This window comes from Thamnophis elegans, chromosome 10 (assembly GCF_009769535.1).
Source record: "Thamnophis elegans isolate rThaEle1 chromosome 10, rThaEle1.pri, whole genome shotgun sequence".
NCBI classification, from domain to species: Eukaryota; Metazoa; Chordata; class Lepidosauria; order Squamata; family Colubridae; genus Thamnophis; species Thamnophis elegans.
This window is the reverse complement of record NC_045550.1, coordinates 14,154,711-14,178,353: the sequence shown is the minus strand read 5'-3', so window position 1 is coordinate 14,178,353 and position 23,643 is coordinate 14,154,711. Positions and strand designations below refer to the sequence as shown.

Sequence of the window (23,643 nt, the reverse complement as noted above, 5' to 3'; positions counted from 1 at the left end):
TTATTACAGAGTTCTATAATAATTTAATACAGTAATATATCAATAGCTTAAAGGCAGTAATTTTTATTTGTAGCATTAAATTAAAATATGTAGAGTCGTGAGTTCCTTCAACAGATCTTTTTTAATGGTTATATTTTCTTGTCATATAATGTAGAAATTGTAATCAACTTTGTGTATTCACTGAGAGCATTATGAATGTAAGCCTAGGACTGCAGAAACTGATTGTTATTTTTAAATATAAAAATTACAGTCTGCTTTGGTTCTAAATTGTAATGCTACATCATTTCTTTTCCTAAATAATTAAAACACTTAACATATTATCTATAATTTTAGCAGTCTCATTTCCCATGCATTATTAATCTGATATGATATAAATGAAACAGATGCAATTTCTGTCTAATTTTAATATTTGTATGAAGATTAATTACATGTGAGTTTAATCTTCTGTGCTATTCCTAGAGCCTAAATTAAAAACACTTCCTTAGAATATCTCTTGAACCTAAGTATAATAGAAAATGAAATTTTCAGTTTCTATATGAGCATATATCAAAAGAGAGCAGAGTCTATAATATCTACTTAATTAAAAAGCTAGAATAATTAAGAGAACTTACACATATTTTATTAATACTTTATATTTTTATGACCAATAGAGGCTTTGATCACTGGCCTTACAGTGGGAGGAATTGTTCACCGAGATCACACATCCAATATTTCTCCAGAAAATGAGAAATGCAGGAATTTGAACCCAGAAAGTTTAGAATGTAAACTCTTTCTTTGACACTACAGGTAGTTCACATTTAGTGATGGACTTGTGCAGTGACTGTTGCTGTTACAATGTTGATGAAAAAGTAACTTGGTGATCAATCCTTGCATTTATGACTTTCACAGGGTTATACAGCAAAGAAAACTAGGCGCAGTCACAATTTTCCATAATGATGACGTCATTTAAAGACCCAGTTACTGGTCCTAATGAGGACTATTTGGTGATGACTCTTCCTTCAGGATACTTGGCTTTTTGAGACTTAAACTGAGCTCTTAAAATGAAATCAAAAGGAGAAGCATTAATAGCTAGAATGGCCTGAATGATTTTTAGAGGTTATTTTCAAATTCAAAATGGAGTGCTAAGCCTGGTAGCTAAACTAATATACTGTATTCATTTCAACAGTACGCCTTGTATATATGCCATATTCTCAGAGCATAAGATACTTTGCAATATAAGATGTACCTAGATTTTGGGAAGGAAAACAAGGGGAAAAAAATCTGCCTCTGCCTCCCAGCAATTTGCCTCCTTGCAGCAAACAGCCAACAGCCGGTTTCAGTTTCAATTTCAGCAGGAGCCTCCTGATGATCAGCTGTTTCAGGCTGCAGGGATTGCTATTGCTGCCTCCACAAACTCTGTTTTTGGCTTCCGCAAGCCCCATTTCCCACCAGTTCCAGGTGGTGGGGATCAGAATGGGCCGAAAATGGGATGCGCAGAGGCCAAAAATTGGATGCGGAGGCTGAAAATGGGGCATGTGGAGGCGGCAATAGGCAATGGCAATCCTTGCAGCCTGAAACAGCTGATGGTTGAAAGGCTGACAATCAGCTGCTTGTGCTAATCAGGCTGGGCTGAAGCTGAAACTGTTTGCTGTTTGCTGCAAGGAGGCAAATTGCTGGGAGTCAGAGGCCAAAGGGTGATGACCGGCGGGTGGGCAGGGCTACATTTGGTGTATAAGACGCACCCAAAATTTCACTTTCTTTTAGGGGGAAAAGTGCATCTTATACTCTGAAAAATACGGTAAGTGTTAACAATAGTTAGAATGCTGTAGAATATAATGAAGTTAACGATATTAAACTGAAATGAAAGTAGAGTGGTTTTTTCTTTCTGGGAAAAGTGCTATTTTGTAAGTAATGTCATTTTTACTTGTAAGTAGAATTCATTTTAAAAAAGAAACAAAATGTCAGATAGCTTTTTTATTGATCATGTAGCATTTTTATTTATTTATTTGCATCCTGCCTTTATTATTTTACAACTCAAGATGGGAACATATTTAATATACCTCCTCCTCCTATTTCCCCTATAATAGCAACCCAATGTGGTAGTTTGCGATGAGAGAGAGTGACAGGCCCAAAGTCATCCAAATGACTTTCATAGCTATTTTTGATTTTTTCATATTGACAGTGACTATATATACACATTTTATGTATACACATACATATATGTGTGTGAATATTAATTAAATACAGTCACTTGAGCAAAATATTGACATGCTTTCCAAAATGTAATGTAGCAATTGCAAAGGCCATTAATTGCTATTTTTTGTCATTAGGAAAGCAGATCCAATAGCAAAAAATCATAATTCTTTTATTCAGTTAGCAAAACTAAATATTTCTTTTAAGAGTACTTAATACACTATTCTTAAATATCAATGTTATGCCTGAAATTAAAATATGTTGCTAGTTATTTCAAAGAGACCTAAATTCATATTTTACTGAGAAAGGCAATTAAAAGAATATTTTTTCTTCTCAGATTTATTTGGATAGAGACAAAGTTTCCATATATCATCTCAAATTTTAGTATAGAGCTAAAGTAGAATTTAGAATTTAGAGCCGAGGTGATGCAGTGGGTAGAGTGCAGTACTGCAGCCACTTCAGCTGACTGCTAGTTGCAGTTCGGCGGTTCAAATCTCACCGGCTCAGGGTTGACTCAGCCTTTCATCCTTCCAAGGTGGGTAAAATGAGGACCCAGACTGTGGGGGCAATATGCTGACTCTGTAGACCGCTTAGAGAGGGCTGAAAGCCCTATGAAGCGGTATATAAGTCTAACTGCTATTGCTATTGCTACTGCTATTTTATTTGATTCCCCCCCCCATGTAATTTGAAACCTTAAATGCTTATCTGAATTATTTCCAATGAAACTCAGCTATCTTCATATGTTTCATTCTAATGCAATTTCTGTATCAATAGCATTTAGAATTATGTGCATTTGTGAACAGTTGGGTATCCCTGAAGTCACTTTGATCAATGAGGCTAGAGCCAAACATACTAACCCTTTTATATCTCAGATGCTTTTGTTATGATATATTTAATTATAAATGTCTGTTTTTAGCTATAATTTATGTGCTTCCACCGTTTACTCCAAGCAAGGACAAATTAAAACTGTTAAGTACGGCATACATTCTCCTTTGAAATAGTTACACTTGATAATGAATGAATATAGATTTCATTTAAAAATCTATTTTTAAGAGTTTTGAAAAACTAAGCAAAATGACTTTTTAGCCCAGAAGTTTGTTCAATGTTTAGCCATTACTGGGAAGACTAAAGAAGATAAGAAAGCCTGCTTGTAACATGATTCTTTTTCTTTCTATAGTATATTGAAAAGACCTGCCAGTTTGACAAATAACATGAGCAAAAAAGGAGTTATATCTGCAGGCTGCAAGGATTCCTTATCTTAAACTTAGCTTTTAATAATGATTTTTCTTCAGAAATAAAGCCCACTTTCCCAGGGGGGAAAGAACAAAAACCCTGATTTGCTCTACCCTTGACCAAATTACAATAAATGGCATACAGGTCTTTTAGCTGCAGGCTTCTCTTCTTGTACATTTAGTTGTTCAAATGCTTATAGTAAGCAGTCTGATACAAGTGAATTATAAGAAATTGAACTGAATTTATGAAATAATTGACAAGCTGTTGAGATATTTATTTCTTATATTATTCCCATGAGAAACATATATCTGAAATACAATCAACCCATAATTATTCAGTCTTATTTATTTTCCAGTCCATAATATCATTTTATCAAGACTCTTGTAAACCAAATATGAGAAATACACATTTATTGTTCTTCCCTTGTTCCACTTTGATTGGCATCCTTTCACTATTTTATTATTGTAAATAATAAAATGTGATTTTTAAAGGCTTTTCCTTCAAGTACCTTTCTGTCAAACATTTTTGATATTTCTCATTGATGCTTAAGCACTAGCAGCAAAATATGCATTATCAAGAATCAGAGTAGCCATAGCTAGTTTATGGCACATATGAAAATTCTATGTTATGTTTTTGAACCTGAAAAATTAATACATGATTCTGATGAAGTTTACTTTCTATATATAATAAGCTAATATTTAGGAGAGCTGTTAATAATACAGCTTCTGTTTTAAAGCTATTTCTTTTGATAAGTATTTAAGTGTTAGTAAGAATTAAGCTAATGTTAAGTAAACATTAAGTAAAACAAATAGCTTTCTATGCATGTTGAAAATTAGAACTATGAAAACCATTAGGGACAGAACTACATTTTCAACCATGCTGTGATGCAGCTGTAATGATGTAAAGCAGTGGTCCCCAACCTTTCTGGCTCGCGGACTGTCAGTGGCAGGAGGGAGATGGAATGATTTTGCGTGCACTGCTTGGGCAAAGCAGCTTCACAAGCTCGCACGCTGCTGCTTGCACAGCCTAGTTTCCAACTGGCTGTGGATTGGGCATTGGGGACCCCTGATGTAAAGGAATAGTAATGAATGAACTGTTAAGGGAGAAGAAACAGCAACTCGGTTCTGAGAAATGGAAAATGTTGATCAATATATTCTTGACTTTGTCTAATATGCAATAGGGAAGAATGAAACAATTCTTGAAAGACTAACACTTCTCTACTTTAAAGAATTAGACCAAAAAACTGACACTCCATAGATTCCAGGTATACAGGGAGTCCTTGACTTACAATAATTTGTTTAGTGACTGTTCCAAGTTATAGTGACAATGGAACAAGTTACTTAATGATTGTTTTTCCACACTTATGACTGTTGCAGTATCCGCATGGTTGCATGATTAAAATTTGGATGGTTGGAGATGGCATTTATTTATGACAATTGCAGTTTCCCAGGGTCATGTGATTACTTTTGCAACCCACTAACAAGCAAAGCCAATGGGGAAGCCAGATTCATTTAACTAACCATATTAGTAACTTAACAATTGCAGTGATTCACTTAATAGCTGTGGCAAGAAAGGTAAAATGGAGCAAAAATTACTTAACTGTTGTGTTTAGGGTTGGAAATTTTGGATTCACTTGTCATAAGTCAAGTACTATCTGTATTAGTTTATGTTGTAGACAATGACGGAATCTTGAAAACCTGTCAGAATTTCTCTCTCTTATCATTTTATACCAGTCAAAGTCAAATCAAGTTCTTGATGAGTTTGTTTCTCACAACTCCCGTTTTTGTTTCTTCCTCTTCTTTTCCAAAGTTCTGTTTTACGTTCCTTTACAAGTGAAAATATGAATATGTCAGGTTGAAATGTAAAGTAACCTGACCAAATATACAAATATTCTCAAAGAAATGCTAAATCCTTTGAGTGTTGTGCTATAAGGACTGATATTTCATTCATGGAAATCCTTAGAACAAATCATTCTTTCAAGTGATTTTCACAGCTTTATATGGAATGTATCACCACTGATGGAAGATATGAAAGTGGAATTCCAATTACTGCTAATAGAATCATTAGAAGGTGTTAAATATATATTAATGGTTCTGGGAAAGTTTAAACTGGATGGTGTCAAAAGGATTCTAAACACTAATAACACCAAAAAGATTCAACTACTGATTTTTGATACTGGAAATATGACTGAAAACTGGTCACAGTGATATTCTGGTCCATGACATATAGACAAATGAAACATTATTTGCAAAGTTTGAAGCACATTGTATTTCAACAATGTTGAAAGGAAGGAATGACAAGCTGAAATCCATAAATAAGCTGCTATCTCAGGAAACAAGGTTTTTTATTCTGTAGTGTAGATGATAATGATGAAGAGCAGAATTCTAAAATATAGTGATGAAACAATTGCAAAAAGATAATTTGACTTTGATTATTGTAAAGTTTATAATTGCTTGTGCAATGGCAAAATCTCTAATGCAAATCCTGTAGGGCAAAGGAGAAATGTATTGCAGCTTGCAAACAGCATGTCTGCAGCAACCTACTAGAGTATCAGTACTGTGTCAGCATGCATAAAGTTGTATATAGAAAACGTTCCAGAAAAAAACAGTTCTATTTTCACATGCCTCAAATGAAAAAAGTAAATAGATTAAAACTGAATAGGAATACTTAAAGAGACAAATAACAGTGCAATGCTTTTCATATGTCTGTACAGAAGTGGGATTTATATAAAATTTGTGTCACATCCAAAGTAGATGCTACATTATTAATGTTCTCTGAAAGGAGTTGCAGTATAACAAACGTAGTGATAAACCATGCAGTCCATACTGGCATGACATAATGAGAAATTGGTTTCAGATCAGATTACTATATAGTTTTATAGAGTTCAGTAGAATATGAAACATTTATGAATGTCAATTTAAACATGAACATCAGGTAATACTTTTTAGAAATATATATTTATATATTGATATTGATTCAAGAAATATATGCTTAGAAAATGATAGCAGTATAATTGCATAAACTGTAAAACATATTAAGCACAACATGATAGCAAGCAACTTGCAATGGCCACTGATACTACTGCCTAATATTACAATCACTATGATAATAGAACCCCAAGAAAAACATCCTAAATAAACTGAAAGATCCAGTATCTCTAGAACAATAGCAATAGCAATAGCAATAGCAGTTAGACTTATATACCGCTTCATAGGGCTTTCAGCCCTCTCTAAGTGCTTTACAGAGTCAGCATATCGCCCCCAACAGTCTGGGTCCTCATTTCACCCACCAGAAGGATGGAAGGCTGAGTCAACCTTGAGCCGGTGAGATTAGAACCGCTGAACTGCAGATAACAGTCAGCTGAAGTGGCCTGCAGTACTGCACCCTAACCACTGTGCCACCTCGGCTCTTAAACAAAACAAAACAAAACAAAACAAAACAAAACAAAACAAAAGTCATCTACAACATACAATATAAGGTTTGTAACAGCCCTCTTATAGGACAGATAGGCAGAAGATTTGGCAGAGCAGATCCATGAAGTTCACCTAGCAGTTGGAAGACACCATGAAAACTCCTTAATCTCACAACAAATGTTCAGACTCAATAATAATTTCAACTGGAATCTTATGAGCATCCTATACCAAGCTAATCCAAAAATATTAGCATATTCCTGGAGGTTTGGCATTCAGACTAATCGGCCATCAATAAACACATGGAGATAAACCTATTTACAAACTATTCAAAAGACATCATAATGAAACTAAAGAAGACAGAAACCAACAAAAAACCAATATTCCTCCTCCTAAACCCAGATAAGCAGGAATTAACATCAGGCAAACAAATAAAAAAAATAATAGCCTAATCAATACCTTGGCAACATTGACAGGGTAGGTTACTGCATATAAACATGGAGCAAACCCCATCCTAGCACTGATGATGTTGCCTAGTTGGATAATGAAATGTTTGCAAACAACCAAGCTTGGAGAGCTCCCAAGGACTTCATTCATACATTTTATGGCAGATCATATATCTGCTGTAAGATGATAATATTGATCTACCTTAGAGGATAGACTAGATTACAATGAGTTTAATATAGTTGGTAGAATATGTAATATTTAAAATAATTAAAGGTTGTATAGAAATATATTCGATTTTTATATATTAAGGTATATTTTCTTAAGGCTTATAAACAGAAAATTATAATTATATATTTACATTATAATAATCAAAAATTATTTCAACTTAATTTCATTGTGATGTGAGAGATTTTGATTGTTTTGTAATTATTACACTTTATGCTAATACTGAAGTCTAGTAACAGCAAATTATATTATCTTCTTTTATTAGCTTGTGATGAATGGAAAATTCTTCAGAAACCAAGTCTTCATAGGGATGTGAACAGATTTGGTCATTCTGCAATTGTCAGCAACGGGTAATGTATTTCTCAACATTGGCTAAAAGAAAACACATATATCAATTGTTTAAAGGTGCCGAATTCATGAATAATATGAATTATTGTCTGGTTACCATGTAAGCCAATACTGAGTGTCCATTTAAATCAAAACTTGTAAAATATGAATACTTTCAATATTAGTAATTTATGTATTTAAATTTAAATACTACTTCATTTGACCAAGTGTTTGTTACAAATAAAGTATAATGATTGAAAAACCTTGTAAAAAGAAATGTATAAATAAGACTGAAATTAAACTTGAAGATTAAAATATCTTAGTTATTGAGTGAAGCTATAGTAATTGTAAAAATGTACATGTACATCCAAATACACTTTTAAAAGGGAATGAAAACAAGGCCAATTCATGGCTTTGATATCTATTCTTGTAGAAAAACATTTTTATTTTATTTTATTTGATAGGTCCATGTATATATTTGGAGGCTTTTCAAGCATTTTGTTGAATGACATCCTTGTATACAAACCTCCAAATTGTGAAGCATTCAGGGATGAAGATCTTTGCAAAACTGCTGGGCCAGGATTAAGATGCTTATGGAACAAAAATCACTGCGTGTCATGGGAACTTGGACAGGATACTAACATCCTTAGGCCAAAATGTCCCAGAAAAATGGGTAGGTAAATTTCCCGTAATATTGAGAATATACATTAAACTAAATGCATGAATGCAATGAGTGCATTGCTTGGCCAATTCTGCTGTGAAAATGCATTTGGATTTAAAAAAATGTACATTTTTTAAGCTACCTAAACCAAGGTGACAATTTACGCATGTGTGTGTGTCTGTGTGTGTTTGTATGGAACCAGAGCAATTTCATGTATAGGCCAATGTGGTGTCTTTATGGTTGATCACATATTTACAAAAATCTTTCCAGTCTAATTGCATTCTCTTGGGAAAAGTCAGATAAAGGCTTCAAGATTATGACTTGCTTCTTCTTTCCATGGAGCAGCTTCAATCTAGGCATCTTCTTTTCCCCACCCCCTATTGTAGCTCTTCTAGTGTAACTTCAATAAAAAGGAAAAATAGGAAATTTGTTATTAAGTATGATGTATGATGTTATAGGTTTTGGGAACCTTAAAAGAAAAAGTAATGATGACCATTATTTAGAACTGTTTGCAGAATCTAAGTATAAAGAATATATGTATATCTCTTTTGACAATTGATACATATATATGTGGTAATTCACATTGATTTTGCTTTTATTTCAAAAGCTATTCAATGGTGCAACTTTAAATTATTATATAAATTATATAAATTATTAAAACATGCCAATTATTAAGATGTTTTTTTGAAAATAACAGATAATAAAGAGATGAAAAGATGAGAGACTGTAAGATGTTGAGATGTTGCCAATGCTTTATCAGGGTAGAGCATATAGACTTAAGAAAAAGTCTCTTTAGTTTTAGAAGATTTACAAATCAAAGAAAAAAGTACTGAGTTGAATTGAATGCTAGGCTAAAAGGGGAAATGATATGAATAACCTTTGAAAAGTAGGCAAGTAGGCAGAAAGAATGTAAAAACTTTAAAACTTTAAAAGGCCAATATAGCTTTTGTGATAAGAGGTTGAAAAGAATGTGGAAACAAATCAAAATGTATTAAATGAATTTTAAATACAGTAATCTTATAATGTAAGGAATTGAATGGAATTTACAGATGAACTGCTACAATCTCATGCTTGGTCAGGACTAGAACAAATAGTAGTAGTAGGATTAGGATTAATAGGATGTCCTATTACCCAGTATTTGCTTAAACAAGTCTCATGAAACAATCCATCAACTCCTTGTAGTCTATTCCATTGTTGAATAACTCATATTTTTAGGAAATGTTTCATGAAATAATCTGCATCTGTTTTCTTTTAACTGAAAATTATTGTTTCTTGTCCTGGTTCTAGAATCTGTGAACAGTTCTGCTCTGTTTTCTACAAAACAGCCCCTTAGATTTTGGAAGACATCTATCATGTCCCTCATTTTCTATCAAGCTAAACATATCCAATGTCTTCGACCATTTTTTAAAAAATTCAGGACTACGTACCATCTTAATTACCTTCTGCTTCAGTGTCTTACTGAATGCAGTAATGCAGGAACATGAACAGAATATAATATTAAGGTACATGATCTGATGAACACATAATTAAGAAGTGTGACTTCTTTTAGTCTTTATGTTATAATTCTTTTGATGCAGCCTGGGATAACACTTTTTGCAATTTCATGCCTCATCTTTAACTAGAAATCTACCAAGACACCCAGATCTCTTTTCCATGCCCCACCCAAAGCATGGTCCTTCCATTCTGTACCCATCTTAGATTTTTTCCCCGCCCAAATGTAGGACTTTTCATTTGTTCCTGTTGAAATTCATATTACCAGTTTATACTAGCTTGTTATTGTTCTCCTGAATCTTGTTACTATCATCTAAGCAGTGCACCATTTTTCTATCTTTGTGAAGACTACATTTCCCACCTTCTTTATGTCAACTCTTTTGCTTATATCCATTTTGAATAGAATAAAGGCAGAGTTATTTTTTGTTTCTTTCACCTTTCCTAGAACTGTTGTCATTTCCCTTCCTTAATTAATGGCTTCTCCATGCCTTTATCAAAGCCGTTTCCATATTCCAGTACAACTGATTATCAACACTATAAAAACATGCATAGTAGAAAGAAACACTTCTGAAACAGGTAGCTGCTAATTAAGGAGATAAATGAGAGCTTTTCTAAAAGATAAAGATATTACTAGTCTATATATTGTTAAGCTTGATAAGGAGCAAAAATTTCATGATCCCAGCTCTGCTTGTAGCATGTTCTTGAATGCTCTCAGATCAAAGGTAAAGATTTCCTCTGGTTCTGGGGAAAGTCATAATTCTCAAAAGCTCTCTCAGTGCTTTGAATACAATTTATTTCTGATTTCAAGTTGTAATGAGTTGGCCTTCCTGACCAAGGCTTATAGAGTGAAAGATATTCAAAGAGGTGCTCAGTGAATGAATTATCAATTGTGGAATTGTGGCACAAGGAACTATTTCCAAGCTTCCTTTTATCAAATATAATAAAGAAAGTTCAGATTAAGATAACTTTTCTTCACAATACTTTTTACCATTTTTAAGGTTCTATTTGACTGGGTCCTTTATACCCCATCCTATCTCAGTAGAAAGTATATTTATTAGTAGATTTAAAGAATCTTTTTTTCCATCACATCCTATTTTTTTGCCACAGGAAGGCAGCAGTCTCTTGATAGTCTGGATAACAGTTTACTGCTTTGATCCTTTCAGTAGGAAGCCTTGTATTACTACCACCTGTCATTTCTTTCCCTTCAGAATAGAGACAGAACTCCACCCCTTTGCAGATCCCAGTAGACTTCCCTATATCATTAATGAGGCTTGCGAAAGCTCTTTTTAATCCAGAAACTTTACCCACAATGAAACTTTGGAATCTGTTCTGAAGCTCCAGATAGAAAACATCTTCTTGATGAGCTTAAATGTGTAACTTTTTCTCTTTCCATCTCCTCTATTTCACATTGTTCCATTTTCTAAGATGCATCTTGGTACTAATTTCTCCATAAGCGTTTTCTGTGCTTATTCAAGAAATTCCCATTTCCCCAATAACTATGGAGTAGATAGCTTTGGCACTATATTTGTACAATATGCAGCATTCTTACTATGCTCAGGAAACAAAAACAAGAACAACTTCCTCCGTTTATATCTTCTCTGATGAATAACAAGTGTCTCTCTTTTTTCCAGAACTTCTGTTAGTTCCCTCTTCAGTGTTGCTTCTTCAGTGAGCCTTATTCTGTGGTGGCACAGTGGCTAGAATGCCATATTACAAGCTAACTATGCCCATGACTAGGAGTTCAATTCAAGATTGACTCAGATTCCATCCTTCCGAAGTTGACAAAATGAAGACCCATTGTGGGCAATATACTGACCCTGTATACCTCTCAGAGAGTATGTAAAGCATTATGGTATAAATCTAAGTGCTATTGCTATTATATATTCCCTTAAGCTTCTAGATCAGTAATAAGTAGTCCTTCAGCCACATATAATAGGCAAACAACAACATAATTTACAATCAACAGTATGGAAATCATCATCAGCAGTTAAGAATCAAATAATAGCTGTTAAGAGTAAATAAGATACATGACTAATACAGGAGGTAAAAGCAGTTGATTTTAAAATATATTTAGATTAATGAAAATGCGACAACTTTTTCTTATTTCATGACTTTCCATATCATTTTCTTTGGTAAACAATTGAAATGATTGCTTCCATTTCAGCTTGAACATTGCTAGAGATAAATTGTCATGCTTTGATGAATGCTTTAGGACTCATTTTAACATTTATTTTATATTGAGGATTTTTTTGATAAGTTAAAGAGATGTTTTAAAATGTTTGTAGTCCTTGCAACTAGTTGTACTATTATAATTGAATCTTGAGGATGTTAGGATGTGTGAAGACTTTTAAGGCCTACATTGCTTGTTGCTGTGACGGATTAAATAGAACAGGCGGCAAGGTTAAAGGAGTTAATAGGTGTTTTCTTGTGGTATAGATTAGTTTTTCCTTGCTAAATGGGGACAAAATTACATTCCATCTGAAGAAACCTGTACCTACCATGGATATTTTGCAGTTATGGAGCAATGTCAAATTCTTTGTTTCTGTGAAAGGAGATTGGGAAAAGGTGGATCCCATGCAAAAGATATTAATTATCTGAGCATTTTTCCAGAAGTATTTGGTCAGGATGTTAACTGAAACACTCTGATAGGTGTGGTAGATGATTTACAAATGGATGTCAAGAATATGGTCCTGCTAATTCTTCTGGGCTTCTTGGCAGCTTTCTTTATCATAAACTTTGTTAATAAATTATTACTATTGCCCTTGGTGTCTGGTGATATTGTGCTTTGGATGTACTCTATTTTAACTGCTAGTCCTACTAAGAAAACATCTAAAAATGGTAATGAAAGAGTAATGTTCAACATATAGTTTTCAGTTTTATGTGGCTGTCCATAGGATTTCATCTTCTCTGCATAAAATACAGGGAAAAATCTTCCATAGGTTTTCTTTGTTATCATAAATTCTAAATAATGTGCTGTTATACTGATACTGGGGTAGATAATAATAAAGAAACTGAATATCTATATAGAAATTTTTCTTTTTAAATAGGAATAGGAATGTTATTAAAAATAAGGAATGTGACTAAAAAAACAGTCTGTTGGTTTCCCCCTCCTTTCAAAGGAAGATGCATTGTCTGTAAATGGTTCTAGCCTGAACTTGGATTGGTGGTTTTGGTAAATCATTGCAAGAAGAAGAAACCTCAGAATATAGCTTCTCTTTGGACTAATTAAAGAATTATTAAGTGATATAATAGAAATGCTAGAGTGTAAAGAGAGCTGAATTCACCTCACAGGTTGTTGTTATGGAGAAAACAAGAGGATAAAGGTGTGTAGATACTGTACATTTGCTGACTTGAATTATTTGTAAAATTATTTGTAAAAATAATAAACATTGTATACAAATAAGTACTTTTTAGAATTTTCACTGGTTAGTATAAAGCAAATATTTACTTCATGTAAAGCTCACATTATAAAATTGTTCTTAAAATAGCATCTAGCCTCTGTATTGGTATATAAATAGATCCCTTATAAAATTAGTACTTTGGATCAGCATTATTCTATAGAAGTTGTTTACACATTTTTTGCAGAATTAAAAGTTGAGTTTTATTTGCCCCAGAGTGCTTTTTTTAATTCAACAAGCATTTGCCATTTATTTGGTCTAGATTTTATTGATGCTTATGAATTTCTACAATGGGTACAGAAATTGGGTTTAATTTTTTATTTTTAAAAATTTGAAAGAGATTGATAAAATTAATATTAATTACATATGCAGCATTACAATACAGCAATGAATTTGGATGTTATGTTTGGTAATAGTGAAGACTGTCTTTAAACAATATGAAATTAGTTTAACTATATCCCTAATTTATATATCAATGGTAACCATTTTCAAACATATGTTTTTCTTAAGCAAACATTTCTTCATTTACTGTCTCATAAGAACTTAATTTATGCTGTGTTGAGGAAAGTTCAGAATAGTAAACTATTATTTTAAAAAAATGTGATATTTTCTTAAAATCTTATCAATTTGATGTGGTAAAGAACAACATTCTGGTAACATTGCTGAATAGCATGTTATATCTCAATTCACAATTCAAAAAGTTCAAAGTTAAGTTGAAGTTGAAAAATGAATAAATCTCCTTATCTTTAGGCATAGTTGAAATTTATGTTGCAATTCTTTAATATATATGATTAAAATTGCATATTACATACTATAGTGCAGTTAGAACTCCTGAGACGATGCTCCTCTAAAATTGAATGCCTTTATTACAGATTTTTAGTTTTTACCCATAAATATATAACTAGCGAAATGAAATGCTAGTAGTCTACATTTTGAAAAAATTAATACTATTTTATGTTCCAAATATTGCATTCATACCATATGCAAAGCCTTTATGTAATCAGTTTGGTTTAAGTATACATTGGTGAAAGATTGATCTTTCAGAATTATCTGTAATCCTGAAATACAGTGACCTGTGATATTGTTTTGGGGCTGTTTTCCATCAACTGCTTGCTTCAAGTCATGCCACAACATTTTAGTTGGATTAAGGTGAGAATGGTGACTTGTACAATCCTCTATTAGGATAGTTGATATGCTTCGTGAGCACATATACTCATTATGTATATCTTAACAGTTTCCTGGCTACTGGTTTTCTACTGTGTTCTGAGTTTTCTTTAGGCACAGGACACCGCCCCCCACAAACACAGACAATAAAACCCCTGAACATCTTGGTTGCGCCTAAATTCTGAAAAACAGAATGTAGTCAGGCATTAAACAGTATATATTCTCTAGTCTAAAGAATATCCAGGGCAATTAAAATGGATTGAGCAAAGAGAATAAAATCCATCTGGAGTTGGATTGCTAAGCAGTTCAGCCATGATTGTTAGAAGTCTCATACTGTCTTCACTGTCTAAATGCTTTCTCCAATTTTGATCTTGTTATCACTCTGTAATAGAGATATGTGGTCTGATCATGTACCAACAGAAATATTGTTAAAAAGTGTCTTTTTTCCTATGTTTTAGAACATAGTTGTATGAATTCACGTATCTGCTTAATCATCAAGCGGGGATCCTATGCTTGGTCCAAATTAATAAAGAAACATAAAACTGTACCGTGCAGCAGTGCTGCATATGTGTCTCCTGGGGTTTATTTATTTATTTAGCATATGGCGATATTACATTAGTTAGCTAGGAGATTATAATGCTAATACAAAGTAGTAGTTTGGCTGCCTAAGACTGCTAGCCCTGTTTGGTTCATGCTCATGAGCTTCCCAAGATGCACCACAGGGGATGAGCTAACTCCTAATCGGAAAGAAAGATGTGGCCTTCCTGAAGTGTCATCTGAGGCCCTCTTTCTATACTTAAGCCACCTTGCCAATGGGCCTTGCCAATGTGCTGCGAAGGTCCACTACAAGCAGGATTCTTAATTGTCCGCACAAAGCACCAAATTGTCTCCCGCCAAAGTGGTACCTATTTACTTGAAAATAACATGATTTTGAACTGCTAGATGGTAGAAGCTGAGGCTAGTGATAGGAGCGCACCCCAACACACAGTGTTAGGACTCGAACCGCTGGAGCAAATACAATCTTTAGCATGTTACGTCACTGAGCTCTTTTTCTTCTGGGGTAAACATGTGAGAGAATCAGGTTTGCAAAGGAAGGAAAATGAAGATGATGTTTAAAAAGCTGCAGCCAATAATTCACAATGGAGAAATCAATTTAATTTCATTATATTAATGTAAAACATGTACATTTTGTGCTGCATGTCACGTTTATGTACAAGTGAGTCATCCTGTAATGGATTCATTCTAAGTGGCATCACAAATGGCGAATTTCCTGCATATTTTTTCAGCTTAATAATATTCAACTTCTGTATGTATCTTAGATATATACCCCTCAGTATAGGAATATTTTTATTCTTTTGATTAGAGTTAATAAATATTTATATACTATGAATATTTTTCCAGTTCATTGGCTACAAACTTGTACAGTTGCAGGCAGTACAGAAAAAGATGAAAACAGAAAAATTGAACATTCCAGTACTGTTGCTGTTGTTTTAATTGTACAAGTCCTTAGAAATAAAGTTCAAGCTAAATAATACAGTTTTATCAACTTTCATTTTATGTGGACTGTCAACAAAACAAATCAAACAAATCAAATGAGAACAATAATAACAATAATAGCAATAATATGAATCCAGAAAAATTACACGGCCATCTGGAAACAAACATTCCAATTTGAAAGACAAAAGCCCCAAGTGTTTCAAAAGAAAATGTGCTGAATTCCATAGAATAATTTGTGCAACAACAACAGTGTCTTTGAAACTTGCTGTCTTGTGATTTATCATATAGCAAAAGCAGGTGAAACTTTTACTCTTGCAGAAAACTTGGTTAAACCATGCATAAAACATCTAGTAGAATTCATGATTGGTCATATTTAGAAATAATGAATATGTACTACTGTTTGATAATGATGTGTAAAGGTTATGTCAATTTTTTTATGACAAGGACCTAATAAAACAAGTAAAGCAGAGCACAACAGGTTTTCCTTTCAAGCAGGTAAATCCACTGATGTTTCAAGTTTAGCAATCAAATTTGTGTATTTGCTTATGTAGAGTCATTTGTTGAAGAAGAAATGCTGATTTGCAAATCTTTGCCTATCAGAATCATGGGATTAGAAACATTTACTTCAATTATGAAGGAACATAAAATTCCTTGGTATTTGTGCAGCAGTATATATACAATGATGGAGTAACAGATATAGCTGATTGTAATAATGTCAGATGCTGTAGCCTGCATAGAAGAATAGCTCAACATATTTTCATTCATTGTCTTTATTGTTATGTACTTGCAGAGAAACACATGCCATAAGAATTCAATGTTGTACTCAACAGTTAAAAATAAATTTTATAAAAGCAAAATTTACGAAATTCAGTTTTAACTGTTGAGTATAATCTTGAATTCCTCTTCTGGATATTTACTGTGATATGTAAAGAAATGGGGAGCCCACATAACTAATGCAAAGTGAAAGATGCAAAGTGAAAGATGACTGTCAAGTTCAGGTTATCTGAGGGACTGTCTCTCAGTCACATCCACCCAACCCACTCGAACAGGGAGGCAAGGAATGTTGTGTGTCCTGTCCCCTGAGGTGGTACATCTGACGGAACCCAGAAGAAGGGCCTTCTCCGTAAAGGCACTAGGTGTTTTGTATTAATACACAATTAGAACTTATGGTTCCTCAGTTTTTAGGTTGGTGCCTTAACTGCTACATCAAACTAGCTTTCTTATAAGTCACAATACTGCAGATTATAGATCATTCTAAAAGTTCATAAATTTTCTATCACCTCAATGTCGTGTTGTGCAAAACTTCAACCATGATTTCTAAACTATGATTTGTAGTTACCTTTTTATGACTTTTTGAAGTATTTCTACACCATGTTTATGAAGCCGTCTAACATTGTGAAACCCATCTAAATAATATTGAATAAATGCATACATATGTTAAATTAAGGCTTAATATAGTAAGTGAACCCTATGGTAAATAAATAAACTGATAAGATGCTTGAGACCTCCACAATCCTGAATTCATACTCTGGATATTTATTGTGCTATATCAATCAAATCCCCATCCAACTAGGAAATCATTGGCTGCTAAATCTGCATTTGCTGGTATAAGTTTGATGTACTAATACATTTGTTGCAAAGATATGATGAGATAAAAAGAGCCAGTAAGATGATGATAGGCTTCTCGTTTACTTTGTATGTGCTGCATGTAAGAATATACAGATAGTCCAATATAATATAAAATAAAATATAACAGACAGGATTTTAAATTTTCAGATTTAAAAATGTATTTTATGGATAGTAGTTAAAATTTGCTGTGATACTTTGATCAATTAATGAGTAAAGAATGAAAACTTCACATGAATGTGAAGTTCACATGAATATAACAAAAACTTACAAATTGTATAGAAATTATTTTTTTAGGAAAGGTTGTTCCAGGAATGATTGTTTGGTAAGCCTAAAACTAGAAAAGTTCCCAGTAGAATATATGCATGACTGAGTTTAAATGAAATATAACCTATATTACTTGCTTTTTATTGAAGAATGTTAATCTTAGACTAAAAGTTGCACTTGCAATTAATAGTACAATAAATATTGTTTAGAGCAACAGTTAAAAATGTGCAAATTAAAAAGCATGACATTCTCAGTCTCTCATGTTGATGTTTTGTGACACTTTCCATTTGTCTGATAGCCGCAGCAGATGACAGATGTTACAAATATGCAGACTGTGCCAGTTGTACTGCTAATACAAATGGCTGTCAATGGTGTGATGATAAGAAATGCATTTCTGCAAACAGTAACTGCAGCATGGTGAGTGTTGATTACTACATTGTGGTTTTGTTAATTATTCTGTTTTGTAATCATTAGCTTGCTCTTTGGTGCCATCAAATGTAAATGTCATATTAAAATCAGAGTTTGATGCTAATGCTGAATTAACATCATACATCAATTGCAAATGTATTTAATATAATTGAAAAGAGAAATAATGAAACTTGTACAGCAGTTATTTTCCCATTTTCCTTTCCAATAAAACAAAGCACTTAAACTTGAAGTAACTAATGTAATAACTTAATGTACTCTGAAGCATTCTTCATATCTAACCATTGGGGAAGTATGAATCATAATCATGTAGAGGCCTTTTGGCTGTTTTCCTCTTCTTCATAAACTATGCTCAAATTTGCAAGATTAGTGCAGCTAAGAAAATTATGCATGTCAAATAATCAAAATACATTTATCAGAATTAAATAGAAGTTCATAGCCACTTCTATTTTATTACCAGTTTATCAGGAAAAAATGTTGACAGTTAATATTTAAAATGTTTCTCAAATTAATGCATGCTTACTGGCAAAGAGTACCATTGAAATAATAGAATCGTGGGGCTGAAAGGGACCTTGCAAGTCTTCTAATCCAACCCATTTTGTATTGTGGAAATCAAAAAGAGACACAATGTTGCAAACATAGTCTGACAAATACTACATAAAGTGAAACTATTGCTTTTTCTATTTTTGAAATGATATATCTGCTTATGCAATCCAAGTTTTCATTGGCTTTTTGCCAACTTATACACAATGTTAGTTGGCACCTAATATGTGGCCTATCAAGACATCCATATTTTTCACAAAACTACTATTGCTGAGCCAAGTGTCTTCCATTTTGTAGCCGAACATTTGATATATCATACTTTGGTCTAGAATCCTAAATTTGTCACCACTGAACTGCATTGTCTCCAAGTTGTATCATCTGCAAATATATTTCATATTTTGATGGACATTTTCTATTTTCTTATTTGTCATTTATAAAAACTGTTGTTGAGATTAGAATAGAATCCTAAAGTACAATGCTGACAACTCTCTGCTTTTAGATTTATAACCATTAAGGTCCATGTATTGGATATAGTTGTTCAACCAACTGCAAATCCATCTGATACTCCATCCACCTTACATTGTTTCAGTTTATTGAAAAGCACACTGTGGTCAAGGTCTAGGTACATTACATCCAGAACATTCCCTTGGTCTACTAATCTAGTTACTTTTTCATACATATAACGTAAGATTTTTCTGGTAAAATCTTTGCTAGTTGATAGTAATCATCTTTTTTTTCTTTTTGAGTGCTTGCAAACCCATTGATTGTTATCTTTTCCAGGATTTCCCATGTTTTGATGAAAAACTGATCTGTAGTTTTCTGGATCAACTTTTTCCTTAAAAAAAAGATTGGAACTCTTTTGCAATTTTCTGGTACTTCCCTTATCCTTCAGCAGTTTTCAAAGATTAAAGTCCATGATTTTGATATCACATTTTACAGTTCCTACCCTCAAATGTATTTTATCCAGTGCAGGAGACTTGAATTCATTCAAAGCAGCTAGCTATTTCCTTACCTATTTTGACCTGACTTCTTTTTCTATGCCCTATGGGACATCTTATAATTTCCTTTTGCAAACAGATAAAAACAAATGATAAATTAAGCAGTTTAAGCAGTTTGTTGCACACCCATCTTAGCATGTTTTCCAAACAGAAGATCTTTCATTTCCTAAATTTCTTGTTCTCTGAAACTTCAAGAAAAATGTAGAGTTGTTTATAGCATTCTTGCAGACCTCAGGTCATTCAGAATCTTAGTCTTCCCATCTTTACAGATTCAGATTATTTGTTGATGTTCTGTTTGTACTACATGATCCTCTTTCCACTTTTAAAACTAATTCTTTTTGTATTTCAACATAGAAAACTCTTTATATAATTAACTCGGTCTCATCAGCTGTTTCCTGATATTTTCCTTCTTTTTGGTTATAGTGTTTGGACCATAGTCATATCTTTTTTTTCAGAATTTGCTCCTGAATTGTTTTTCTTTCAGGATTTCTATCCTGCTTTTACATTTGTCCCTACGGAGTACAGTTGGTCTTATTCTGAAAAAGTGTATAAAACTGCAAAGGAGTAGTCTTTTGATTGCAAGTGGAATGTAGAAGTAGTTATGATATGAATTTGATGTTCTTTTTGATGTTGCTGGTCTGTATCTCTTAAGTTTTCTCACTGTTCTCCATGAGGACTTGGTTATTACAAATTATTACAAATTGATTCAACATTATCTGATGAGCCGTCGACTATCCCACTGTTAGTATAAATGAACACATTAATAAACAGAAAGATTCATGAGGATAAATTGCAAAGTTATATTAGGAACAATTTGGAGCATTTGAGCAGTTGATAATTGAATTATCTAGTTTAAGAGATAGTGACTTTGCCCTTCAGGGGAATGTTCAAGCAGAGACCAGACAACCATCTTTGATGATGTTTTAAACTGAATATCTGAATTTTGTTAGGTATTGAATTTGAAAGCCAAAGTGGCATAATATAACTCTAGTGTTTTAAGTGTTTGTATATTTAATTTTGAAGATAAACAATATCTTAATTGATACATTTTGGAGATGCATATTTTGTTCAGGTTAATTGCCTGATTATTAAATACAGTAGTCATGACTAACTTTACAATAATAATGTATATTCTCATAACAGTGCTTGCTCTTATTAATATTATTGTCTTTTGTTTTGATATGACATTTTCCATATTGTAGAGGCATATAACATTGTTTTAAAGAAGTTTTTCATGCTGTTTATTTTCCTGAATTTAATAAGAGAGTATACTTAAACCTTCCTTCCTTAGACACTTCTTACCACCCTGATATATATTCCCTTGGGGGGAAAACATGAAGATTCTTATCAACAGTGATGGACTTTACTTATGTGTTATCAGTGGCATACAGTAGTGCTTTTGACAGAAAAATAAAATTACTTGTGATAAGGGTAAAGTCTCAGAAATATATAAGAATACTGTGGATATTTCTCTGAGTTGATGAAACCATTTATGGGTATGATAACTATTTATCTTTAAAAACACACAAATATTGAAAGAACTGCATTTACACAAATACTTTAAGAAAAAAAGCTTCCAAATATCAGGTTATGTGATTTTTCATGTATGATGCTTAGAATAGAGAAGGTAAACAATCTAGATAAGAAATGAAGAAAGGGAAAGACCAAGAATATTATATTATATATCATTTAAGGCCTGTTAGGCAAGGACAGCTGGATAACAAACAGAAATTATAGTTTAGAATTTTCCCATATCATATATTATCTTTATTGAGAAAGCAATGAAGCTGAAATTTCAAACTGCTCATGAATGCTAAAATGCAGAAAACATAGTTGAAATGTAAATGTGCTAGAGTTTACCATCTATCACATTCACACAGAATATGGTACAACCAGATTTCTTGCAAATTTAGTTTGCCTCTGCAAACTAAATATTTTCATATTTTCTTTGATTCCTATTCTTATAATTCTAAGCATAGAAATTCCAACCAGTTATATGGACATCTATGCTTTTACTGACATTAATTGATTCCTCTTGGACAAAAGTATTTCTCTGGATCCAGATGTTAAAGAAGGATGTCAGAGGAGATATGGTTACTGCTATATACAAACTTCCTTTCCTTTCATTCCCTTCCCTTCCCATTCTTTTCTTTCCCTTCCCTTCAAAGATGAAACTGAAGTTTACATGTCAAGGTGTATTAATGATTTTCTGAAGAAAATATCCTTGAAATTTAAGTGGAAAATAGATAATCCAAGTACTTCATTTTTCATAAGCACTATCATAATTCCCAGTTACCCTTATCAGTAATAATAAAAATATTTACGTTATGAAACTAGATAAAATTGGTACTTTTTAACAAAAGTCTGTTACCAATTATCTGGGCTCATATCTTAGTTGCAAGGTGAGAAACCATTATTAAAGATATACAGTATTTGAATTGGAAAAATTCAAGGTCCTTTGGATCCTGCATGGGCAACTTATCTGCTGTTGGTTACTACTTAAATATATGTTGCTATCTCCTTAACTCAAACACATATTTTCCTGAATCCATACAGGTACCATGTGGACACAGGAAAAGGCACAGCTTCTTTAAGGAGCAGATGACAGAAGGTGCCCATGTCAGATCTGAAGTACCTTTGCCTGGTTGAGATCTGAATACTGCACACATTTATAAAAGTCAGTTTCTCACTCACATAATGTGTAATGTTGAAATAAATTATAGTTGTGATGGCATGATTTACAGTTTATGCTAAAATAAATGTACAGATTCCTAATACATACTGCATTACAAGGTAACACATGTCATTTCAGCTTAGAAAAACTTCTTGTGTCTACTTTGCCATTTTTTAATAGAACTAATTCCTTTCCCTGAGTAATTCTACAGGATCATATTTGGTAACTTCAAGGAATAGTATATCTTGTTACGGGACTGCAGGGTTCCTCTGCATTATTGAATTATCTCTGGATATATTTATCAAATATGTAAATACAGTCTTTGTAAAGTTATTCTTTTATTTTTTCCATTGGAGCATTAATTATTATCTAATTCTTAATCTTACACCATGTATATCTTTGAAGCTAGCTTCATTAAAGTTCTGAGAACAGCTGTGACTAAATGTTGATGAAAAAACCTCACCAATTAAAGGCCTTATATGGAAGCTATTTCACAACTCCAAATATATAGCAAAACATCTACAGTTTACATGAGATACTTTTCAACTATACATAGAGGAAGATTTTCATTGGTCTAATCATGCATGAGATCCATAAGCATTTCTTTATCTGTTGTAGTACAACTGGGAAACTGGTATAACAATGATATCCCTCCTTCATAACTTATTTGTAACACATGTAATAAGTGAAATTACTAATTTCCTTATAAGAAATACATAGTAAGGAATTTCTTCTGCAGATAATTTTCAGTGAAGTTGCAATTTCCATTTTGCCTTTGTAGAAAGCAGAACTCTAGCTAGTAGCCAGGAGCACTGTGTGAAGCGATTCAACAGTATTGTATTTTGCTAATGCAAAAATGGCAATCTACTCCTTTTAATGAACTCAGAACTGAGAAGAATAATTGAAGGTGTGCACTGTTTTCAGATTATCCCATATGCCTCCTTTTCTTTTGAGATGCTACAGTTAAATTTTATCAGCTCTGCCTTATCAGCTGTCCACAGACAGAATGGAAAGGCAAAGATGAAACTATGTGACTGCATTATCATATAAATATCACAATATAAACAGTATTTGTATCAGTGAT

General features: G+C 32.9%; 1 protein-coding gene across 2 annotated transcripts in view; it reads left to right on the top strand.

The window, feature by feature from the left end:
• ATRNL1 (attractin like 1) overlaps positions 1 to 23,643 on the top strand; it is a 520,320-nt gene that overhangs the window by 85,406 nt on the left and 411,271 nt on the right. For both annotated transcript variants that reach the window (XM_032225338.1, XM_032225339.1), the window contains exons 11-13: positions 7,753 to 7,837; positions 8,279 to 8,487; positions 18,217 to 18,335. In XM_032225338.1, coding sequence (XP_032081229.1) covers positions 7,753 to 7,837; positions 8,279 to 8,487; positions 18,217 to 18,335 — 413 coding nt within the window. The remainder of the gene's footprint in view (positions 1 to 7,752; positions 7,838 to 8,278; positions 8,488 to 18,216; positions 18,336 to 23,643) is intronic.